At 36.2% G+C, this 23,169-nt stretch overlaps 1 protein-coding gene across 1 annotated transcript in view; it reads left to right on the top strand.

Annotated features, from left to right (window-relative positions):
- The first annotated feature begins 2,855 nt into the window (after positions 1–2,855).
- The window catches only part of LOC122160555 (cytosolic carboxypeptidase 6-like), a 292,765-nt gene continuing 272,451 nt past the window's right edge, over positions 2,856–23,169 (top strand). The window contains exon 1 of the mRNA XM_042819164.1: positions 2,856–2,903. Coding sequence (XP_042675098.1) covers positions 2,866–2,903 — 38 coding nt within the window. The 5' untranslated portion in view covers positions 2,856–2,865. The remainder of the gene's footprint in view (positions 2,904–23,169) is intronic.

The following is a 23,169-nucleotide window of genomic DNA, read 5'->3' as shown; positions in this document are numbered from 1 at the left end:
ATAGTGATAATTTTCTTAGAAGAGAGTGCTTCAGTGTGCGTAGCATATATCTAGTGTTGTTGTCCTGTGTTTTACAACTGGTATATTATAGAACAAGCAAGAATTAAGAAAAATGAAACTAGTTATGTTCAGAAAATTATGCTTGCTGTATCAGAAGCTGTTGTTGCAGTGCTCAGTTCAGAGAAGTTTGCATACCTTATTGAGTGAGCTGCATATTTTTCTGGCTGAGGTGTGTACACTGTAGTCATTACGTTTTTGCACACTTCACTGACTGAGCTGCATGGGCTACTTCAACTGTCACCAGGAATACTTGACTGAGTTCTGCTGCTTATTTGCGCGCTTCGGTTTGCGTGCTTTATTACTTCAGCGGTGTATGTTGATAAAGTTCTGTTCTGTGCCGTTAAATTTTCATTCTGCCAATCTAACTGTATGCCGTGCTGAGAGAACTGCATGCATTGCTAACTGCGTACTCTGCGGTGAACACGAGTGGCTGAAATGTTATAATCTGCAGTGCTTTGTTAAATGAGCTGCATATTTTTGTTTTTGTATACGTTGCTTACCCAGTTGTGTACATTTGCCCTGCTCATTATACAAAATAAGCCTGATTGGAATAAGAACATTGTCTACCAGCTGTCTGCTCTGAGTCAGCCCGTAACAAAATTAGCAACTTTCTCTTTCCAACAGTGACATGATTGCATCCAAAGTTTAAGGCAATTGGTTTGGAGATCTTGTTTGTTTCATTCACTCTGTGCAAACATGGAGATTGACAAACTAATTTGTAGCAACTTAATTTGTTTTCACAAATATGAAAGAAGTTGAGTAACAGAGGAAAAACTCAGCACTGTAGTATAGGAAAATGCTTTCATGTAGGTTATGAAATGCATGCACTTGTGTGTATGTGTGTGTATATACATATATACACATTTACATTTATATATATATATATATATATATATACATTTATATATATATATATACATACCTAAATATAATTATCTAACTTAAAGCCTTATGTTGTAAGTGTAGGACAGAAAATAACTGGAGATCTCTTAAGATAGACATTTCATCAAAGAAGCAACATCCTCAGTGCTGAAAATTACAAATATAAAGTTATATGAGCTCTGTACTTCCACTAAGAGTTCATTTTTATAACTTATCTCATGGCTGTTACAAAAAACTCAAAATACTGCTAAATACCTGTAAGCTCATGTGCACAGATATGTAGCTTGCTCGTTAACGTTGATACAAAACTGAATTAGCAGCTTTAAGAAAGTGGTGGTTTTTTTTTAAACTAGCTAACTTTGAGCCGTTTCCAGTAAGACCCACAGATTATTCTTAAATTTTGACTAATTTGCAGTTTGCATACGTAGCAGCTTGTGCTTCCATTTATGAAATCTTCAATGCTACCACGCTTCTAAAAACCTTTTTTTTTCTTGAGTACAGAGATTCTTAATTAGAACTATATGTGTGTAGTTTGCCTGGATTCTTACCTGCCCCACATGCAAATGTAACTGTACCTGGATCCTGTTGTCAGTGTCCCACTGCTGATTGCTTTCACTTTAATGTTATAATTCACTGTGTTCTGAACAGACTGCCTGTTTGTTTTTGTGAAATTTTACATATGAAAGCTTAATTGATCTTATTGCTTCAGTCAGAATTGCTAGATTTCAAATAGTGGCCACTTTTTTCTCAGCCTTCTTATGAACTATTATTTAACAGTGTAAATATTATAATAGTTCACTGTAAAAATATATTTGTGAATATCTCAGGGCAAATATAATTTTTAGCAGTCTTCACTGACACCAGCGGAAAATAAATGTAGAGAGAGAAATACAAATGAAATGCAGTAGTATATCCTGGAACATCATATCAAAATTAATTTAGTGTTCATGTTTCAGTTTTTCTATGTACACTAATGTTGCATATCAGAGGCATGAGAAACCAGCTATATTGGATTTAATATCTGTAAGGTTAATGTAATACATGAAATGAGCTTGGTCTACTCCAGACTTTCTTAACAGAAACAGGATAAGTAATTCTGCATGAAGTGATTTACAGCAGACAGATGGTAGGGAAGAAGGTTTTGTCTTTTTTCTTTCCTCTGCATGAATTTACTTTTGGTATCAGTCCATTACCAGTGAAGATCTAGACTTTTCTCTTCCTTTGAACCATTAAATGCCAGCTGTAGTCTCCCTAAGCTATCAGTATATACTAAGATGAGAATTGGGCTCTCATCACTACCATATTCAAACCAGTGATGGCTATGTGCAATTTCTGATGTATAACTGTTCTGTGTAGTTTTTACAGAAGAGAATTCTTTCTTTTGCCAGACAGAATGAAGAGAAATAATCTTCTCTTAGGGGGGAAAAAAATCAGAAGTTTTTATTTTTCCTGTTGCTGTGTAGAAATAAGAATCTTTAAGAGATGAAGCAGTTGAAAGGTTTTTGTGAGATCAGTTTCCCTATCTGCCTACTTTCCACTAACATCTTCAACAGATAAACTGGACTTGCTTTTCTGTTTTTGAATCTGAGTAACCTATTTGTTTTGATAGGATTCCTACCAGAAAACCAAGTGTATTAAATTCAAGTTTACTTTCAAAGTACATTACTGCTGCGAGATGTAAAATGTAGGCTATTAAAATACTAGGAATACACTGTGTTATCTGAGATCTACGGAGACTAAAAGTACTTCAAAACATAAGATACACATCCATTCTATATTTTCTGTATGTTTTTATGCAGCTGGTATATACGACAAATGTGTAGAGTATTTCATAATTTATAACTGAGATTTATTTCCTTTTTCTAGAGAGTAATCTTCAATGTCGTCAACTTCAGTAAAACAAAAAGCCTCTATAGAGATGGAATGGCTCCAATGGTGAAATCCACAAGCAGGCAAAAATGGTGAGTTATCATTTCAAAGGCTTGCTTATTAGGAGAAAAAGTGTTTTGCTTGGGATTCTTTTATAGTGAAGATCTTCTGGCTCAGGTGTAGCTTTTAGTAAGAGTAGGAATGAACTTGAATGTATGAGCAGTGTTGTGAGAATAGGGTTCTCTTTGGTGCATGTGATCTGGATGAATTCTAGAGGCCTCTTCCAGCTTTGCTGTGATGATGTTTTAGCGTCTTGCTCCAATAAGTGTGACTGAAGATATGTCTGAACACATCGAACAGTGGGGGCTCTGGCTAAATTGCTGTTCGGTAATCTCCTCACCATCCAGCTGTGAGCATGGTCTCTGGCTCTGGTTTGGCTTGTTTAACGTTGCACTCTCCCAAACGCTTGTAAATGCTATGAGGTAAACAGAATTTCTAAAAGGCTTTTTGGGTTTGGTTCCCTTGTTTTTGAGAAGTTGCAGTTAAGAGTATGAACTCTGCCCTCTGGGATGACTTCAATTTAATAAGCAGTATTTGCTCTTTTATATATTGATGTAGATGCAGCTGAAAACACCAGAAGGTCAAACAACTTGGTCATAAGTTAGGCAGTATATACAACATGGAAAATCATGCAGATATGGAACACAAATAGATGGTGCATTTTTTTTTTTTTTTTTTTAGACCAACTGTAATGAAATGTCTACTGTGAGTAATATGTAAATCTAATGAGTCTAAATGTATGCAAGACTCTCAAGAATTATATAATTTGCCTTTAGCAAGATTTATTTGAATATGGATAGTGAGGTTAGACCACAAGTGTACAGTAACATATTCTTGAAAGTCTTTATTGGTTAATTATTAATCTGTACGTAATCTTAGTCTTATATATACATGTCCTCCTTAAATACTTGAACAATCAGAAAACTTGAGTTCACTGAGTCTTAACTTTTGTGACCATGAGATCACTTCTTCTTTGTCTGACCAACAGGTAGGGCTATTTATATTTATTTTTTAAAATTAGATGGAAAGGTCACCTGGACAGAAAAAACCTGCCCTGGAAACAGGAAGCAGTTGGAGTCAATTTCAGCTCAATAGGTGTATGTAATAACATTGAAAATTAATTAAGAAAAAATCCATTGGTTTTTTTTTTTTTTTTTTTTTTCGGTAGCAAAAATCATGTTACTGTTTACTATTTAATTTCCAAAAAGCCTTTTTGGGGTATTTTGGGGAAACATCAGACTTACTTTAATCATATTTCAGAACCTTTTCTTTCTCTCACTGGAGTCTGGTATTTGCAGCTAAGTATATTTTGTGTTAAGTCTATATATAAATCAGATATTGCTTTCATACAAATTTTATGCCTTACTTTGGTTTCAAATTAAAGTGTAAATCTTACAAAACAATGCAAAATGGGGTTTTTCTAGAACATATAGGCTCCTTCACTATTTTTAAAACTGATTTCTCCTTCACTTCCCAGGAGATCTATTTATTTTTGTGTTTTATATTTTTAGGGGGATGTATTTTGCTCCTATGAAAGTGAGGAATGAATAGCATTGCCTGGAGCCATGCACAGTGTGCAATGCAGCTTCCTTTTACAGGGCTACAACCGTACTTTAATCCTGTTTCAGAAATTCTACCTCTAATTTCTTTCTTTAAAAAAGATAATTATTGCATTAAAATATCTTTTCTTTTTCTAATAGCTCAGGTGCGAAAACTTGCTGTACCTTGAAGGTGTGAATTAATTCATACCGTTATCAGGGCCCTCAGTGATATTGGGGTCTCCGCAGTATAATTGGCTTGATGTTATAGGAATTATATGTATACTTTTCAAGAGGAAAACACATAGATTATTTTTGAATACATGCTTTCTATTAGACCTGCTTTTCACGTGGCTTGTGCCTCTTGCAATTGCTTCTTTATCTGTTTCCATGGTGTTCTAATGAAATCTGTAAATAAAATTTTCTGTTTCTCTACTGAAATGAAATAAGATTTCCATGCACATGCAGTGTGCAGGTAGTTGTGGTGCTTGAACACGAGTAGGGCAACATTTGGCTTGCATTGATTTGGTCTTGTTTGATGCTTCTTATGAGTTAATCTAGAAAGCAGCACTGAATTGAATTGTTTAATGCTGCTGAAGTACTGAGGTTTACATGAACGTCCTCAAGATTCAGAGTTGTTGAAGAGAAATACTTAGAAATCTTCACCTTGTACTAAAAATTAAACAAGCATAGTGATTTAGTAACTATAATGTAATTTGGTAGGAAAAGCAGATATTAATTACAGGAAGTTGAAGAAGCACAACATATTAAAAAGAAATTAAAAAAATAAAACTACTAGAAGCCGTGTTCTACAGATTTTCCATAGCTTCATCTCTGAACTCTCCTGTACTAAATATTTTAGGAACTCACCATTATTGTGCCTGCCTGTGGAGGCATGTGATACATACTGAAATTCTTCTAACTTTCTCTAGCCACACAGACAAAAGCAGTGCTGTGTCATACACAACTCTTCTGCCTTTTTAAATACAATCAGGTCTGAGTTTTATGATGGCAGTATCTAATATTTGTTTTGCATTGGAGCAGTGTTATGCCCTTCTGACTGAAATAAAAAATCCTGCTGTATTCAGGATAGAATTTGACCATATAGCTTGCAAAATCCTCTGTATCAAAAGCAGATTGGCCTCCAGAGACAGTGAATTTTAATGTTTGTTTCGAGTGTGGTTATGTGAACATGACTCCAAGCTTTGCGTTGTTTTGCGAGTTTGATTCTTGACTCTGGAACAAATCATTGCCAAGTGCTCTTGAAGTAGAGTGTGTCAAACACAGATCAACATTTTTGACCTGTATTCTCTTGCCCTGTGGGGTAAAATCTTTAAATGCAGTCAGCATCAAGGTTTAGCTCAGTGTTAGTGATGTAAATGGGGAATATCACTGTCATCAAAGCACTCTGTGTGGACACAGATGTTCTGGTGTTGACATATTCTTCTCTTTTGAAGTAAGGCCAAACATTTCCAGTAATGAGCTACTTAAAAAGGGGAAGCATTATGCTGAATGATAAGAAAAAACCAGATTTCATGGTAAAGAATAAGATTATTTTTTAAAAAGAAAACCAGAAAAATGATTTAAAAGATATGCATTTCCACCGTAAATGTTAATAGATTTACTGAATGCTTATTCACAAGAAATAGAGGCAGAAAAATAGAAACAAGTTCTGTGTCTCTATTCTCGTTTTCCTGGATGTTTTTTTTTTTTTCTGTGGGCATGCTAGGTTGTTACTGAATAGTATAGGGTTGTGTCAGTTACATCAGTCAAATCTCACCACAGTGAATCACAGCTCATACATAGAAATGCAGTGCTGTCACACCGTGTTACATCAGTTATGTTTCAAGATGAAAATCAAGGCTTTATTTCAAGCCAGTGGAATGGGCCGTGTATGGTCACTTAGCATTTCTGCTGACAATTATCTGCTAATCTGGAATTATTAAACTGAGATTTTGGGTAAATAGTGTTTCTTTTTTTTTTTTTTTTCTTCCTTGATAATGACTACCTCAAATATAGAGGATCGCTGTAACACACACCTGTTCTGTTTGGGTCTTTCTGATTTGTGGAGGTGAAGAGTTGAGGTCGAGGTGGGTTACTGTAAATTGCATTTTTTGCTATGCTGATGCAGTTTTTTGTGTAATCTCTCTTTTATGCTTCATTTTAGTGTGATCTGTTTTGGTTGTGGCTTCTTAATCATTTCAAACTGAAGTCTCTATTCTTAGGAGCTATTAAAATCTATCATGTGGGCATGGCTGTGGAAGACTGTTTAAGTACATATACTACATCATTATATTTATTCTATGAAGTTTTACAACTTTCTCAAAGTGAAATAGAAGAGTGACTTGTTACAGAGGCAGCAGATTTTCCAAATGATGAAGTGAGCAAATATTCCCTTTGGGCCGAGAACAGCTATAACTCTTGATTATTCAATATGAGCATTGCCTCATTGGGGATGTTAGTTTTTTTAAATTGTGCTAATCTTTTAAAAGTAACAACTGGCCACTCATCACCTTAGGTATTTCAGCAAGATCATGTGCAGAAGTCTAATTAGTATTTATAGAACAGCAGCTCATCCCAGTAGAATAGTAGTGGTAGCTGGCAAATATCTGGTTGACACCTGTTAAGTCTTCAGACATCCATTGTATTTTATTCTGCATTTTAAATGAGCAGAGAGCAGTAGGTGAAGTCCCCATAATTAAGGGACAAAGGATAATAAATAACATGGTTCTTGAGTGGATGAACACAAGGTTAAAGGCTGCTCAGCACTTGTGATACTGCATTTCAGGAAATGTTTGTATGTAAGTAATAATGCTAGCTCAAATGCTATGTAGGCTACATCATACAAGAGAAGATTTATGTCTAGATTTAAATGTGTTTTGTTTATAATGTCAGATTTTAAACTGCTTCTTGGCAAAGCCGTCGCTTTCTTTCCCATCTTTTATCTCACTTAGCACTGATAGCTTTTAACTGGATAGCTGCCTTTGCCAGCAAGCACTCCACTACCTCTGTTGCTATAACGTCTACTGTTAAATTCTCCTAACACATTGCTTCTAAAGTGTATTCCTTTTGCAATAAACCTGGAAATACAGAAAAAAATCTAGGTAATTAATTCAAATTTGAGAGTATATGCAACTTGGTAAATATTGTCATGATGAAGAATTTTGGTAGACATGGAGAACAGCAATGCAAGTTTTATGAACAATACTCCCATATGTTCCATTCATCAGAAGGGGACAAGACTGAGAAAATCTGCATTTTGAGTAGCTAAAACGTGTTGTTTCTTGCCAAGTTTCTTTAACATTTGTCTACAATGCAGTGTTACAATCACTACCATGTCTATCAGGCTGCATTATACATTCAGAGACTTCCAACAGCGTTTTTAGTATGTATTTATATATCTTTAGCCATAAGATAAGCTGTTTGTGGAATGAGCTGTCACTTGTGGTGGAACAGTTTGAGAATAAAGCACTAAATTTATATATGGCTTGCTAATCTGAAAGACTAGTAGTGCTTACTGTAAAATATATGGTGGACCAGGGTTATTGATAGTATCAACTTGAATTTAGGTAAAGAAGATGAACATGTTTTTGTTGTTACCTAGTTTTTTCTTTGGCCTATTTTACAAGCTTGGCTATTCTCTGGAAGTTTGTGCCTTTGCCAGTTTTATAATGCTGCTATTTTATTTTATTTTATTTTTTTGAGGGATCTGGTAAGAATGCTTTTGGAAATTCAGAAACATTTTCTCTGAAATACATAGGTTTCAGAGAAAGGTTTCAGTGCAGGTTTTGGCCAGATACAGACCTGTCTGGTAAGAGCTGCTCCCTCTGCTGCAGCTCTGCATAGGGACACCATACTGGTCTCTGGCCATGGTTAAAAGTCTTCTTTTAGAAAAGGAAGTCTGCTTCACCACAGATCAAAATCTGACTGGCTGTATAGGTGCAACTGGAGGAGTGGAGCAAGGTGGTAGTAAATGTCTGACACAGTATTTAGGGAGTGAGGATTGCTGCTAGGAAAATACCTAAAAAGCTGTCTGTGGAACCATAGTCTCAAATTTAGTAACTTGTGGCTTTTCATTTGGAGAAAATAGGGAAAAGGACATGATCTTACTGAGCTTTTGGAATCCTACGTTAAAGAATGAGCAAGAGTTTTGACTTGGTCTTAGTGAAGTTCTTTGAAGGAAAATAAGACATTTTAGGTAGTTTTGGGGAGTGTGTGTATATGAAAGTAAAACAGCTGCCTCCAATGTTGATTCCAGCATAAATCAATGTTGGTGTGCATGTTGTAAAATAACAAAACAGAGCGGTTGCGTCTGCAAAACCATAAAAACAAATGCTCCCTTCTCCAACCCAGCCAAAGTTGTTATTCCTGGGAATTTAAAGCAGGTTATATATCTCTTATCAGCAACAGCCTTTGGAAATAGATGAGAGGAGATCTTTTACGAATAAAACTATGAAGTGCGTCCTTAGGCTAATGTGTTTGTGTACATGAAATGGGAATAGTTAATAGCAAGAAAGCAAGTTATGTTTTACTGACTGGATACTGTACTGGAAGTTTAAGATTCATAGAGTTATACTGGGGAAAGTTCATAGCAAAGAAATTGGATTAATATAAAAGCAAATGAAAATTAAGATTTGAAGAAAATATAAGCAGCTCCAAATGGCTTCACAGTCATTATTTTAAAAACTGTGCTATTTTGTGTGTGTGTGTTTCCTCATCATTATCTTACTGATTTCCTATATATAATTTTATTTAGATTACGGTGGAGTGCAAAAGCCCCAGTCAGGATGAAGACTTATTGTGCATAGTGCCACGGAAACATATAAATAGACAATGCCTTTTTCCAGAGTTGTGAAAATTTTATGATTGATTTTAGTAAGAACAAACTTAGGCCAATACTGAGCACTTCTGAAAATTCCGTCCTTAAAGATTTATTCCAAGCAGTAACTGTTTAAAAAATGGCATACTGCTTACATAAGAGTCTAAATATTTGATGGTTATAGTATTTACAACTAAAACACCAGAGGCTATGTGCTTTAATACCTCAATCTGTTTCCCATATACTCTGTCAACATGAGTTCCCTGCATTGATTGAGGGCACTCTGTGATCCCTAAGGTTGTATTCATGAAAGGTTACCCTTGGTGCTACTTTATTCATGAAAGGTTTGAAGCATGTAGGAAACAAATGAGTCTGTTTCTACTAGGTACATTTTTGGTCTATGGTAAATAATTATTGGGGTGTTGGTGAGAAATTAGAAATCTTAAAGAGGTGATGCTGCCTGAAAATACTTTTCCCTCACTTCAGTGCAAATCACAACAAACTTTGCAGTTGGAAGTCTAAAACAAGTGAACTGTAGTTTTAATTTTCCTTGCTGCAGTCCATGGAATTGAATTGAATGGCTGCAAAATATGACTGCAGCTGTGTGCTGCACCCCATCCTGAAACAGGTCATTCTCCTTTCTCAAGTGATGGGTATTTGGTGGAACTGATTGCATGAAGTGTTCAAAAAACAGTGAGACCCTAACCTTGGCAGGTTTGGTGGAAAAAAATCTGTATAAAAATTGAAGTGCTTTCCCCAAGATTGAGTTTATAAGTTAGACAAATACAGGCAGCAGTGAACTCAAAGCAGAGTCAAACTGCCAAAGAGGACATTGCAGCTTTTCATTGCAATTTTGTACTTTGAACTAATGGAGCGAAGCAGAATGAAAATCACCTCAGTTAAGAATGGCATTTATCAGTCGTAAGTACTTAGTGGTAAGAGCCCTACACAGACAAAGCTGAGTGTCACCAAGAAATGTACTCGAAAATCAGTCTGTTAACACAAGGCTATACAAATAAGACCCAAAAACTGTAATCAGAAAATGTAACATCTCTTTAAGATTGTTTTAATGGTCTGAAGAGTGCCAGACAAGTTGAATTTAACAAGATGTAATAATCTATGACAATGTAATTGAGAATGCATCCGGATGCAGTATAGTTAGGTTACATTTTTTGCTTTCTTTCTCTTAGACTTGCATCTTTAAAGATCTTTTGACATATTTAAATAATAACAAAAATCAACCATAGTACTGGTTGAATTTACATGTTGCATATACTGTGCTTTTGTTATATATCAGAAATAATATTTTAGGGGAAGTTAGCCGTAATGGCCAACATAATATTTCTAAACGTTTGAATCATTAACAGCCTTTTTCATTCTCTTGCTATGAAAAAAAAATAAAAAAATTAACAGTAGCAATGTTCAGTACAAAGCAAAAGTGATGGGGAAATGTTTGTTGGGAATTCCTGATAAAAGTAAAATGGTCCTCCACACCCACCTGAAATTGGCTGTGCTATGGTAAAAGCCAAAGCAATTACTTCAATTTCTTTCAATATAATGGAAAATAAACATTTTTGCTGCACTGTGGGAAATGAGAACCATGGAAAAAATAAGCCATAACTATGCCCATTGATATTGTAAGAATGTTAAAATATTGAATGCTGAATCTTCTCACATGGTTTTACAGTTGTATATAACAATGAAATACAAGATCCTACTTTTTAATGCTGCAACCGGGAAGGTTAATTTATGAATTAACTTTTGTATGATATGCCATTGGTTTGAGAAAATTAAATTTTAATGATAAAGATCTTTTCTGCATCTCTAGATGCTGAGGCAGTGGTTAAAACTTGTTTTCGAGCTGCTTCAAGTATGATTATTGAATTCTAGCTTGAAAGTGAAATGTCTTCCTGCTTCACTGTATTAACTATCTGAGATTGAAAACCTAGTGAGTTTCCCTAGTGTGATTAGAAAGTATCCAATATTTTTTGGCAGCAAATATTAATTCCAGTCTTTCTGTGTAGAGCTGCTCAGACAGGATAACTGGCTGTCAGATGCTTGATCTAATGGGAAAGTAAGGCTCTGGGATCTCAGCTGGTGGCTTTGCTGATGGTTTCCTACCTCTGGAAAGTGAGGATCGTTCTGGGAGAAGAGTTGTGCTGGCTGAGGGAACTGAAAGGTGCTGGCTCTTGGTTGAATATGGTCCATTGGGAAGATGAGCCATTAAAATAGGTATCAACAGAGCAGTCCTTTTGTTAGTGCTCTGTTGTATCACCACTTTCTCTTAGTAAAACTGGTAGAATTTGGAGTTTGTATTTCTTTGGTAGCTGGTTAGGCAGTGTCACTAGTACCACCCCTTAGTCTGGGGCTTATCTGTAGCACGTGTGCAGCTGAGTTGCAGGTGAGCTGTGGCTGAAGTGTATTTGTGCTGCCACAGGGTACTGTATTTGTTGGATATAAATAAAGCTTAAATGCTGGCCTTTGTGGTTCTCTGCTGGGCAGAGCATCCATAAGCAGTTCTGTTTGGACTCATCATATTGGGATGCATATAGAGAATGGCAAAATTGGTTTCATGCTTGTGCTCCCTTTCTTGCTCTGTTCCTTCAATAAACGTGTGCAACTCCAGCCTGTTAGTTTGTGTATGTTTGTTATAAAACCCTCCTCCCATGCTGTAAGTAAGTGTGCAAAGGTTAAGGGTTTCAAAACCTTCTTGAAAATGCTCATCCTATCCTCTTATAAATTTTTTTTGTCAGCAATTGTTTTACCTATCAGTGTGTTGTGGGTTTGTGGGCATGCAGCAGTTCCTGGGAGCTCACAATAGTCAGATGGCATTGTGTGTCCCATGCACAGCCATGTGGCCAGGCCTCCTGTCATGGGAAGCAAAGTTGTGGCATTTCACTACCCTAGAATCTGATGTGGGTGCACAATTTTATGCTTTTGATTGTCTTGTAAGTGGCCAAGTCTTCCCTGTCACAATCATCAGATCAGGGTTCTGTGGTGCCCTGCTGCAGCTGGTAGCTGTGGCTGCTTTTCTTCCCCCGTGGGAAAGAATTGCAATGGGAACGATGGAGGTTCTCTGTTTCCTTTTAAAATAAAAAGAAAAATAACACACATCTAAGTGACAAACAAATGCTCTTGAATCTTGGAATTAATACAACAAGGACATGAAAGAAGATACTTGCATCTGTCTTGTGCTGCAGATGGGAGACTGATATGTCAGTGTGCTTTGTTTGCACTGACCATTAAGATGTTTTTCCAGCTCCCAAATCCTAGTAACACAAACCATTTAAATTTGCATTGCTGGACTCACTAGGGATGTGATTTCAGATGGAGAAGTTCATAACTTTCTGAACTTCTCAAGTTAACTGGGCAATGCTATTGTAATTGAGGAAGAAAATTATTTATGTTAATCTCTTAAAAAAGGCTTAGTTTAAAAAAAAAAAATAAAATAAAAAAAATTGTACTCATCCTACAAACAGTTTTGCAGAGCTGTTTGTTGGGAGTGTGTGATACCCTTCAGCAAATTTATAGGGGAGACCACTGCAGCTCCAGATAAAAGGTGATTCAACTTGAAAGGACAGAGTCACCATAGAAAGAAGTTGAGGAATATCCAAGCTAAAGTAATGTGTACTGTGCCCTTTGGATAAAATCCTTTCCTAATATTTCTCTTAGTATAGTTAAAAAAGCACTGTTACCTCATGGCTTTGAGACCAGTAGCGATACAATAATTTAGCTTTGATAGGGAGAAGAAATTTTCCCCATCTGCTACTCTACTGGATAGTTTAATGTTCCTATGTTTTTTTTAAATGTCATTCAGTCATTGAAACAGAGTCATACAGCATATGTGTGTTTGTGTGTAGGTTTTATTAATACAGAAACATAATTCTCTGGGCGCTCATAACAGATTCTTGTTCTTCTGGGGGTGCTGGTGGAGGAGGCTGCAGTGCAAATCCTGCTTGGGAAGTGTTTGGCTTTCGTGGGTTTCATGAACTTGAGGAGTGACTCAAAAGGGAGAAGTGCAGGTGCTGTCAGGTGGGCTTCGCCTTATTTTCTGTCAATAAAAGCTAAGTCAAGGTAAGCAGGAAAGGACATCTCAAATTTACTGGGTGTTAACCCCTGCAGAAATATCAGAAGTCTGATATTTCTTTAAAAGAAAGAATCAATTAGAGGGAATACTGCTGGTACCCTCAGTGAATTCAAGGACTTGATTTAGATGGAGTCATGGGTATAAATAGGCAGATGATTACAGTGTGTTCTTCTGTAAAAGTAAGACTAGCCTTGTGTTTTAGTGCTGTGCCACACTCCTTGTGCGTATATGGTTATGGTGACTGTTACACTGTAGAGCACGTGTGGTTTATAGTGAGTTAATACATACTGTCTTGGCACTTTGGTGTTTCATCATGTTGTATACCAAGTATGGTTACCAAATAGTTACGTGATGGAAAGCTGTCTAATTGCTGCTTTTGTGCCATTGCAAATTAAGAGTCTGTCCCTGCCTTCTCTTGAAGCACAGAGGTAAGTGGGGAAAAGTACCAGGCATCAGTTAGAATAATGTACAAATAGCTTTTCTTTTGGAAGTTTGTTATAGATGCAACCTTGTTTTCCTGCCATTATCTTTATTAGTAAACATGGGGCTGGAGGTTTGTGCATCAATCTGAAAGGGAACGCTAAGCTGCAGATCTGCCAGTAAAGAACAGGGTGCACAGGGGAGAGGGCTTATCAATATTTGAAAAAAATCTTAAAGCTCTGTGTAGCTGTCAGTCATTGTGTCTTTCTATAACCGTGAATCTCACAGATTTATTTTGAAGTATTCCCTTACCTGCCCTGATAGGAGATACTCATATGTTAGAAGTTAATATCTGTGATCTGTGTGGCTGGTACTCTTTGACAGGACTCTCCCAATACTGTGAAAATAAACAGATCACTCTGGATTTGTCATTTCTAATAGTCATCTCCATGTACTAGGGAAGTACAGAAGCCAATAAGCCTGATGAATCAGAAATGTCTGTGGTGTGTCTGTTTGTGCGTGGGGGATGCTTCTTCAGTTTGTTTACTTTTCCTTATATTTTGGCAAAGTATTCCAAGTTTAGGCTGGGCTTCAAAAACGTATCTGAAGAGAGGAAATGAAAGTGTGGATAAAAATGGAGAGAAAATAGTAGCCCAGAGTGAAATGTGTGACTAACTCTGTGTCTGAGGCCTCTTAATACTAAAAATTACAGAAGGAAATAAATTACATGTTGACTGTGTGCTTTTCTTCCAGTCTTAGAGCAATAGAAACCAGGATGTCTTCTATATAAAGTAACACTGAACTTAACTGCAACATACATAGGAAACTTTATTTTAGCTCCTTAAAGACTCTTAATCCTGCTGCACAATAGAGTGCAGTATTTACATTCCCAGTACTGCCACTGTGTGGCTTCCTCTGAAATTTTGCGTGCGAGGAAAACCATTTTCTATCAACTCTTCATCGCAGTCAAAGCGCTGTGTGTGTGTGTGTGTGTGTGTGTGTGTGTGTCAGGATGCATACTCATCTGCTGTATATTTTTTTTGTTCTGCCTTTCTTGGAGGGGAGGAGGGTTGCTTATGAAATTTCTGTTGTCCAAGTGTATGTGTATTTCTTCAGCTCCTTAATGTTGGCAGTAGAAGTCGCATGGCTTTTATTTTTTCCTTTGTTTTAAAAGTTGCTAGACTATTTTGGTTTCAAGCCCCAAAGTTGCTGTAAATCTCACAAGGTTCTAATTCTTGTACAGTGCAATGCCAGAAAGATGCACCAACTGACAATCTTGTGCTCACATAAAGAGTGTTTGTAGCTTTAACTCAACGCGTAATTAATAAAAGCTATTTCTTTTCAAGCCACCAAAAACGTGGATCAAGGCTTAGAAAGCCTTCTGGTAAGTGAAGCTGGGATGCTTCACAGCAGATGCACAAGTGATGTACGTATTCACAGACAACATTTACAAGTATCACTAACACGTTCTGCCTGACAGCATGAGCCACATGCATGAGAAGTTAATGGTCACTAATGCTTCAATAAAAAGCAGTTTATTGAAATGCTTAAGATGAATCTTTAAGCACTGATATTTTAAATTCTACTTTGAAACTACACTCCCTATGCACTTCTGTTGGTATCCAAACATTATTTTTAAATGCAAGAGTCATTTTATAAGCAATTAAAAATGTCAAAGCCCCCAACACTAAGCACAGTAGTTACTGAAGTCAAGATTAAGCAATATTAAAAAATGGAAGCATTAAGTCAGTTGTATTAAATAAAATCTTTTTACTGTGTTGCTAGTAGTAAATGAAACTTGGACCTCAACCTGCTGTTGAACACCCATTTTTTTACCTTCACTTTCTGAAAGGCATTTTTGAGAATGTAACACTGGAAGATGCTGAAATACGTAGGCTTCACGTTTTTGTGGCAGATGTGGCGAATGTAGGCCAGAGTCAGAAAATCTGGATGCTAGTAGTGACTTGTGTATCTGTGACAGTTTGACTTTTGCTCTTTTCTTTTTTTCTTTTCTTGAATGCAAGATATGAGCTCCAGAAAACAGTTCCTTGACAACAAGTCAAATATGCAGACTGAAATCAGATGTATTCAGAAGCTGAAGTCATATTTCATGTGCGTAGCAGTAATAAGCAAATTGTGAAGTTTATAATTGCAAACAAACAATTCAGTAAAACTTCTGTAATGAAGAAAGGAAAAAAAAAATATTCCTATTTCAAATAGTGCTTCTGCACTTGGATTGTACAACAGGGCTGAAAGTATATCTCTGGAAGTACCATCCAGTCAAATGGCTGATAGCTGTCTTGACCATGCATATAGATAGAAACAGTTGCCTTGGGAAGATAAAGCGGAAGTCAACTGTGGTAAACTAAGAGCTTTAAAACAAGTAAATAACAAGATCTTGACAGGTTTTGAGGAGCTGTGTATTTTTGCTTGGGGTTTTGTGGGGCAGAAGGCTGATTTCAGGGAATCAGTCGGCTCTAACCAAGGTGGTTATAACATTTCATCGTCTTCCACATTGAGTTCCATCACAAGATAAAAATATAACGCTTAACTAGTGTTTATTATCGCATTTTACAGGAGGAGAGATAAAGGCAAAGGATAATAGATTTTTTTCAAGGTCATTGTAAGGATCAGCTTCGGAGCAAACTCAGAATTTTTTCATTTGCTTTTCAGTTCAGTGATCTGAAAGGAGGAAAAATCTCCTACCAAATTTACGACATTACACTGTTTCTTTATTATCTTAAAACTCCATCCAATCTGTAGCTTGCTGTGTAGGTCTTTCTCAATTTGGGCTGTTTATTTTTATTTTTTCAAATTTTTCTAGGAGCTTTAAAAAATAAACTGTAAAAGTTTCCAGACCTTCACAGTGCAGAAAATTGTTTTGTTTCAGGAGCATATTGCTGCTCCTATCAGGATTTAACACATCTTTTTATTTATAAGGGAATGTTTATATTCATTTACTACAATTTGGGATCCAGAATTTGCATCTCATAATAATACTTACATGGAAGTTTTCTGCTGCTAGATTTTTGAAAATTCACATTTCTACCCACCTCAGAATACTTGCATGACTTTTAGTGTTTTAACCCTGTGTAAAAATATACTCAGACACTCCAGAGCAATAAAAAAGGCTTCACATATGCTCCAGAACAATTAAACTCAGAGTGCCCTTCTAAATAAACCATGTGCTGGGTCAGTAGAGCCCACAGGAGATGGCCTCGTTAGACTTTGTCTTTGCAGGGCTTTCTGCTGTAGAACTTCTGTGCAGCTCAGAAGCTTGTCTCAGTTCTAACTGCCTAGAAAGCCTGCATATCGCATTAAGATTTAACAGTCAGAAGTTTTCCAACTAAGTCTGAACTGCTGAAATGGAGGTTCATAATGGAAAGGTTGTCATACCCTTTGAAGTGGTACCTCTATAATGTGACATATTAAATATTTAACATAGTTTGCAGCAGATAAAAAGCAATTTTGTTTAATTTTTCCTAAATATTAATGCTATCATGCACCTTAATCCTTTCATTATAATAAAAATTTGTTCAAGCTCATTCTTATTAAACATTTTCTAATTTATAAGGATATGGATGTTTTGCTTCTGATCCTAACAAGTAATAAGGCCGAAATGCCATTGTAAAGAAAAAGGGAAGAATAATAGGCTAGGAAATAACTTTTTTTTTTTTTTTTTAAATTAATCTAAGGACACTGAAGACACCCTAATCTTCCAAGTAACCCACCTTGAAAATTAGTGGGTCACTTGTCCAGGGATGAGACCAAATAACCTGCAAAACACTCATTGAAATGACTTGGAAAGTCATGTATGAAGATGCTGCCATTCATTGCTGAGTGAGGAACATTCTCCCATCTTCATCTCTGAACTGTAGAAAAATTAAGGAAAAAAAACCTCCCTTCTAGATTAGGACTGGCTTCAAACCAACTTTTCCCAGACTCTTAGAACAAAAAAGTTGTTGGTAATTATTCATACTGCTAATTTGATTTATTGTTCCAAATAGTTAATAAGTTTGCTGGAGGCAGTAAATACGACACAATAGTAAATGCTCATTTCCCATAACCTATCCATCTACATTTATAAACAGCAGCAAGGTGTGCTGTACATATAAAAACTGCAACGGAGAAGAAAACTTTAAAGCAATGCTGTTTTGAATTGGAGTATATTTAGGCAGTACCAAGGATACAGATGTCTCCACTAATTGCAGCAAAACTGGGTCCATCAGATGTGGGTCTAGTCCATGTTTTGTATTTGAGTCTTATGTTTCTAGCTTACTTCAAATGTTCTTTTCTTCTCTTCTTTCTCTCATCTAATTCTAATTTACACACAAGAAGATGTGGAAATTCACACATTTGCTTCAACACCACATTTTTCTAATTATGCTTCTTGTTTTTCCTCATGGAATGACTGTTTATGATTCCCAGTGTATTCAGGCCTTAGCTGTACAGGAAAAATATTGTTAATTTGCTGGTACACAAACAACTTTTTTTGCATGTTTGGTAGACTTTTTAAAACCAATTTATTTTTTAACATTAAGCTGATTAAAACTGTCTTTGCATAATTCTTAGACCTGCTGAATCCTGTGTTACTTGATATTCTGAGTCAACGTAACTTATGCAGAATGGTTATATGGGTACTTCTGTTGAGAAAGCAAAGGATGAACTTGAAATATAAAGAGCTGAATCTAGTGGCTGCAGGGATTTTGAATATAATAGGTCAGTGTTTGTTTTTGTGTCACTGTAAATCTGGAGAAACCTTTGGGTTTAGCTGGAGTTATTTTAGATTTACATCACTGTAAGATAGGCTACTTACCTCTACTCTGTTATGTTATGGGATATTGTGGTTTCAATCCAGTGAAGCACTTGCTTAATCTTGAAAATGTGAGTAGTTTACTGAAGTCAAAGTGAAGCACAAATTTAAGTGACTTGCTGGATATAGTAGTCTCCTCTCAAATGCCAGCCATGAAGAGATTGTCATCGGCTGTGTATTCACACTTGCTTCTAATCCAAATAACTGTCTCCCAAATACTCTCTGTCTAGATGAGATCAGCAGCTGTGTGTAGAGCAGCAGACTGAGGCTGAGGTAAAGGCAGAGAGATGAGATTGGTAAAGTCAAACACTCCAAGAACGGGGATGCACTTTTATTTTAAAAGGTGCTTCTGAATGATGCTCTGCTTCTGAAATACACTCATAGTGTGTGAAAAAAAAATAAATGAAAAACAACAAAACAAATATAAACAAAACCCAATGAACAAAAACAAACAAAAAAATCCTACCAAAAAGAACAACAACAACAAAACCCACAAGGTTGTCCATTCCACCAAAAAAAGCCAAAACAAAAACCAAAAATTCCTTAAATCATCCATTCGCTTTCTTTTTGCTCTGACCTAGAAGACTGGTTGCATATGTGCCAAGAAAAACTTGCAATCTCTTTTCAACTATATATCAGCTGCTTAATCATCCTTCTTTGCATCCTCAAAAAATACTGGGAAATTCTGTTCTTTATTTTACAGTCCCAGCAGCACTGATTAGCCAAAAAAAGTAGCCCTGTATCTTGCTCTAAGAGCACAAGCTAGGCTTGCTTTTTGCAATTGTCAAAGTGGTAGTTCTATTCTGGAAAACTGAGGTCATATATATCAAAGTTCAAGTTTATGGAAGACAATTTCTCAGTGGGGTTTGTGTTTTTGATTTCTTCTGCTGGATCTAATTGGAAGAGTAAGGAATCTCACTGTCCTCCATAATGGAATGGAGGACCTTTGTCAGTGACTGTGATGAAAGCCAGTAAAAGCTGTTATGGGACATATCAGTAATCAAAAAGGAGTTTTGTAACAGGAAGAGAAGCTTTTAGACACTTTCTTCTAAGAAGATACGGTAACAAATCATCAATCCTAACAGAACCTTGAACTGAGGTTCCCATCAGAACCTGATGGATTCCCATCAGAATTGCCGAGTCATGATATATATATCAAAATGGTATATATCAAATGATATATATTATCAAAACAGTTTCATGAGAATTCCATAAATCCTACGCTTTCTTTTTTATAACTGAGGTGAAAGTTGTCAGCAATAAGTTACATTAGCCTGAGCATTCTTGCAAGGAAACTGGTAGAAGCCTTACTGATGAAACCCTTTTGAGTGCTATGGAAGGAGGACTCCCACAGGGACAAGCAGCTAGACTTCCATGCCTTAAATCTTTCTTGTCAAAATATTAACTTTACGTAGAAGTGTATATGGAAGGTTCTGATCATAGTCTGGATAGTTGCTACTAAGAATTAAAGAAGATTTTTTTTTATTTAGTTTGTTTATGCACTACATGTTGCATGTTCTGCTAGCTCAGTGACGAAGCTATGTGCTTTCTGTCTGTATGTGTAGGAGCTTAGTCATAGTTAATTAGCTTTTTATGCAAATCAAAAGGGGTTGACTTTGAGTAAAAACTGCAAATGCTCAGGTGGACTATGTCTAAAGAAATCTTCTGCCTCACTGAAATCTAGAGTTTAGAATTAATTCCTAAACTATTCATTTTTCTGAAGCAGTAGGGACCGAAAAGTAAATATTATCTTTTTTTTTTTTTTTTGTCAGTGCTCATAATGTTCTAGAATACTTTTAAACAGCAATGTTTAAAGGAAAAGGAAAGACCATGTTCTATGTATCTCACAGTAGCAACAGACAAGTGAACAGAAACGCAACCTATGAAAAGAAAAATGAAAATGAAGGTTTGAATCTAAAAGTGAAATGAAAATTTGTTGTAGTGGAACAAAAACTACAGTATATTCTGATGTTCATAGATGAATTTCAGGGATAAAGGTTGAATCTGATAAATTTCAGTAGCTTCTAAAATGTCTGGAAGTATCTGGTAAGTTAAAGTAAAATGGTAGAAAAGGGAAAGAAGTGGAGTGGATATCAAGGCAGTTTGAATGTAAACTACCCAGGATTAGATTAGGTAATTTTAGATCTAAAATCCATTGAAAATGAGTCTTGTTTTTCAAGTAATAAGATCCTTAATATTCAGAAAGGTTTATGAAAGTATGACTGCACTCTGCCAGTAATGGTAGAATGTCTTATATTGTATCCATGACTTTCTTTGCAAATACAAAGGTAACAAATTTCTCTCAAACCTGTAAAGATCTTTGGAGATGCACAAAAATAGGGAGTTACAAAACCCACAGTGCTGTACGTGAAAATATTGAAGTTCTATTTTAAATATTGCTAAGCATAACAGAAACTTTGCAGTGGTAATTGCATTGTCAATCATGTAGTGCCCCATTGCTAAGGAAATAGTAGGTTAAAATCTAGCTATTCTGGGTTTTTAATGGATACTAAATTGAGTTTTACAGTGAGGAAATAATACAAATGATTCACTCCAAGAATTAAACTGTATATATTGCATAAGCAAGTTAAATCACGAATTGCTCTCTATTTCTGATTTTTTCATTTTCTTAGTCTAGTAAGAGTTATTAAAAGGTTCTTTGTGTACTCATTCTTAGCTTATTGGTAAATATCTGTTGATGAAAGACTTCAAATAAGAAAAAGGCAGAAAGGGCAAATAAGCAGATATTTTAGTAAATTCTTTTGTGTGATAGGTGTACATCAGTAATGAAGATGCAAAAGATAAATCTGGAATTCTTAGTGTGTGAAATTCCAGTTGATTTAAAGGAATATAGTCTGTAAGCATAAACTAAGCATTCTAAATAGGGTTAGTGAGAGCAATACTCTTTGAGGCGAACTGTGTCCTTTTTAGTAGGAAGGTGGTTCAGCAAAAGGTGATCTGCTGTTGTGGAGTCATTACTTCTGATACTATGATACCATGGCAACATCAGAATTAGAAAATGGGGCAAGCAGTCTGGTAGAATCTAACAAAGAGTACAAAAGTGTAAAAGGGAATCTACAGAAGAAATTACTAATGAGCAAATACTGTAGGGTTCTGGGGAAGAATTGGGAACAATGTAGTTCCCTTTTGGGAACAGCTTCAGTATGATGTTTTTTTTTTCAGTAGGAAATGCAGAAACTGTAAAAAAGAACATCTAGGTTGGTGATAGAAGTGGAAACATTAAAATGCTACTGTAAAGAGAGAAGTGACACTTCTAGGATGGGGAGAGTTAGAGATCAGCTAGCTTTTGGAATCCACAAAAGCTGCAATTTGTTCTAAATATAGGTGTTACTACTGTGCCTATATGTTCAAACAACAGTGTCCTAATTAGGTCCCTTCAGTTATTTTTGTGAGTACTTAAAAGAAGAGCGTACTGTAAGAGTTGTTTAGGGCAATCTGCTGTCCAGATTTACTATGCAAACCTAGCAGAGGATAGAGGCAGTAATTCGCTGGCATTGTTTGTATTGCAGAAACAAATAGGTAACTCAATTTTGATAGACTGCTGTTATGAAGAATAAAGCCACAGAGGCACAATGAGTATATGATTCTAGATCGAAATATTTGATGGTCACAGTGCCTCGGTGTTCACGCCTGAGCATTCTGCAAGCACAGATAAACACATGATGGGCAAGATTAAGACAAAATCATATGGATGATTATCTAGAAGACATGAAATAGACGTAGATCATCTATTAGTAGATGATACTCATAGCAGATGAGTAGAATCTGTAGATCAATCAGCAGACTGTTTTCGTTTGTCTGCTTTTGCTTCTCACAGGAAATGTTTATTCTTTGTTTCAAAGGATTTGTGTACATATCACGAATTTACTGCAAAAGTTGTTGAGTATGTTCCCTGGCTATTGTGTGTGGGGTAGATATATTGTTCCACTTGTGTAGCTGGAGGTTCCTACTTCAACTGATCACAGGTTACAGATTTGGATGTTCTCAAATTAGCTTTATGAACTGTTGGTTATTCTCAGCTCAACCTTATGACCTGCATGTTGGAGTTGCTGAAGCTGAACATGAATGAGCATGTGAGGATTATGGTTTTGGCTATCCTACCATTTAAGTTCAAAAACAAACTGGAAGAAATTGCTTATGAAATTGATTGATCACTTTGGTGTGAGGAAGTGATAAGATTGTGAGAAGTGTTCAGCATAAAAAATACATTAAGCTTAATGCTCACCTTTACGTTATGGTAATTTTGTGGCTAGTATGACAGCACCCCCTGTGCGGGCCTGGATTTGGCTCCTACAGTCAATAATAATTTCATTATCTATCATTGCATCCTTTCCTTCAGTCTTTGCTGACAAGGTCTTCTAGGCCTCCAGGGCCTGTTTAGTGGCAGGGTTCAAGGAGAGTTAGCAGCAATGGATGAGGGTTGAGCCAGAGGCTGCTTAAGGGAACTTGACTCGTTCAGGTCCATGGGAGCAGATGGGTAACATTCAAAGTGCTGAGAGCTGGCAGATGTCCTCGAGAGGTCATTGTGTATCACCTTTGAAATGTCATGAAAACTGAGGGAGGTTCTTAGTGACTGGAGAAAGACAAATGTTTTGCCCAG

The sequence above is a fragment of the Centrocercus urophasianus genome, unplaced genomic scaffold (assembly GCF_019232065.1).
Source record: "Centrocercus urophasianus isolate 14NV4802_14NV808 unplaced genomic scaffold, USGS_Curo_1.0 seq_18, whole genome shotgun sequence".
NCBI classification, from domain to species: domain Eukaryota; kingdom Metazoa; phylum Chordata; class Aves; order Galliformes; family Phasianidae; genus Centrocercus; species Centrocercus urophasianus.
Note: the sequence above shows the minus strand (reverse complement) of the source record. Positions and strands in the feature narration are given on the sequence as shown.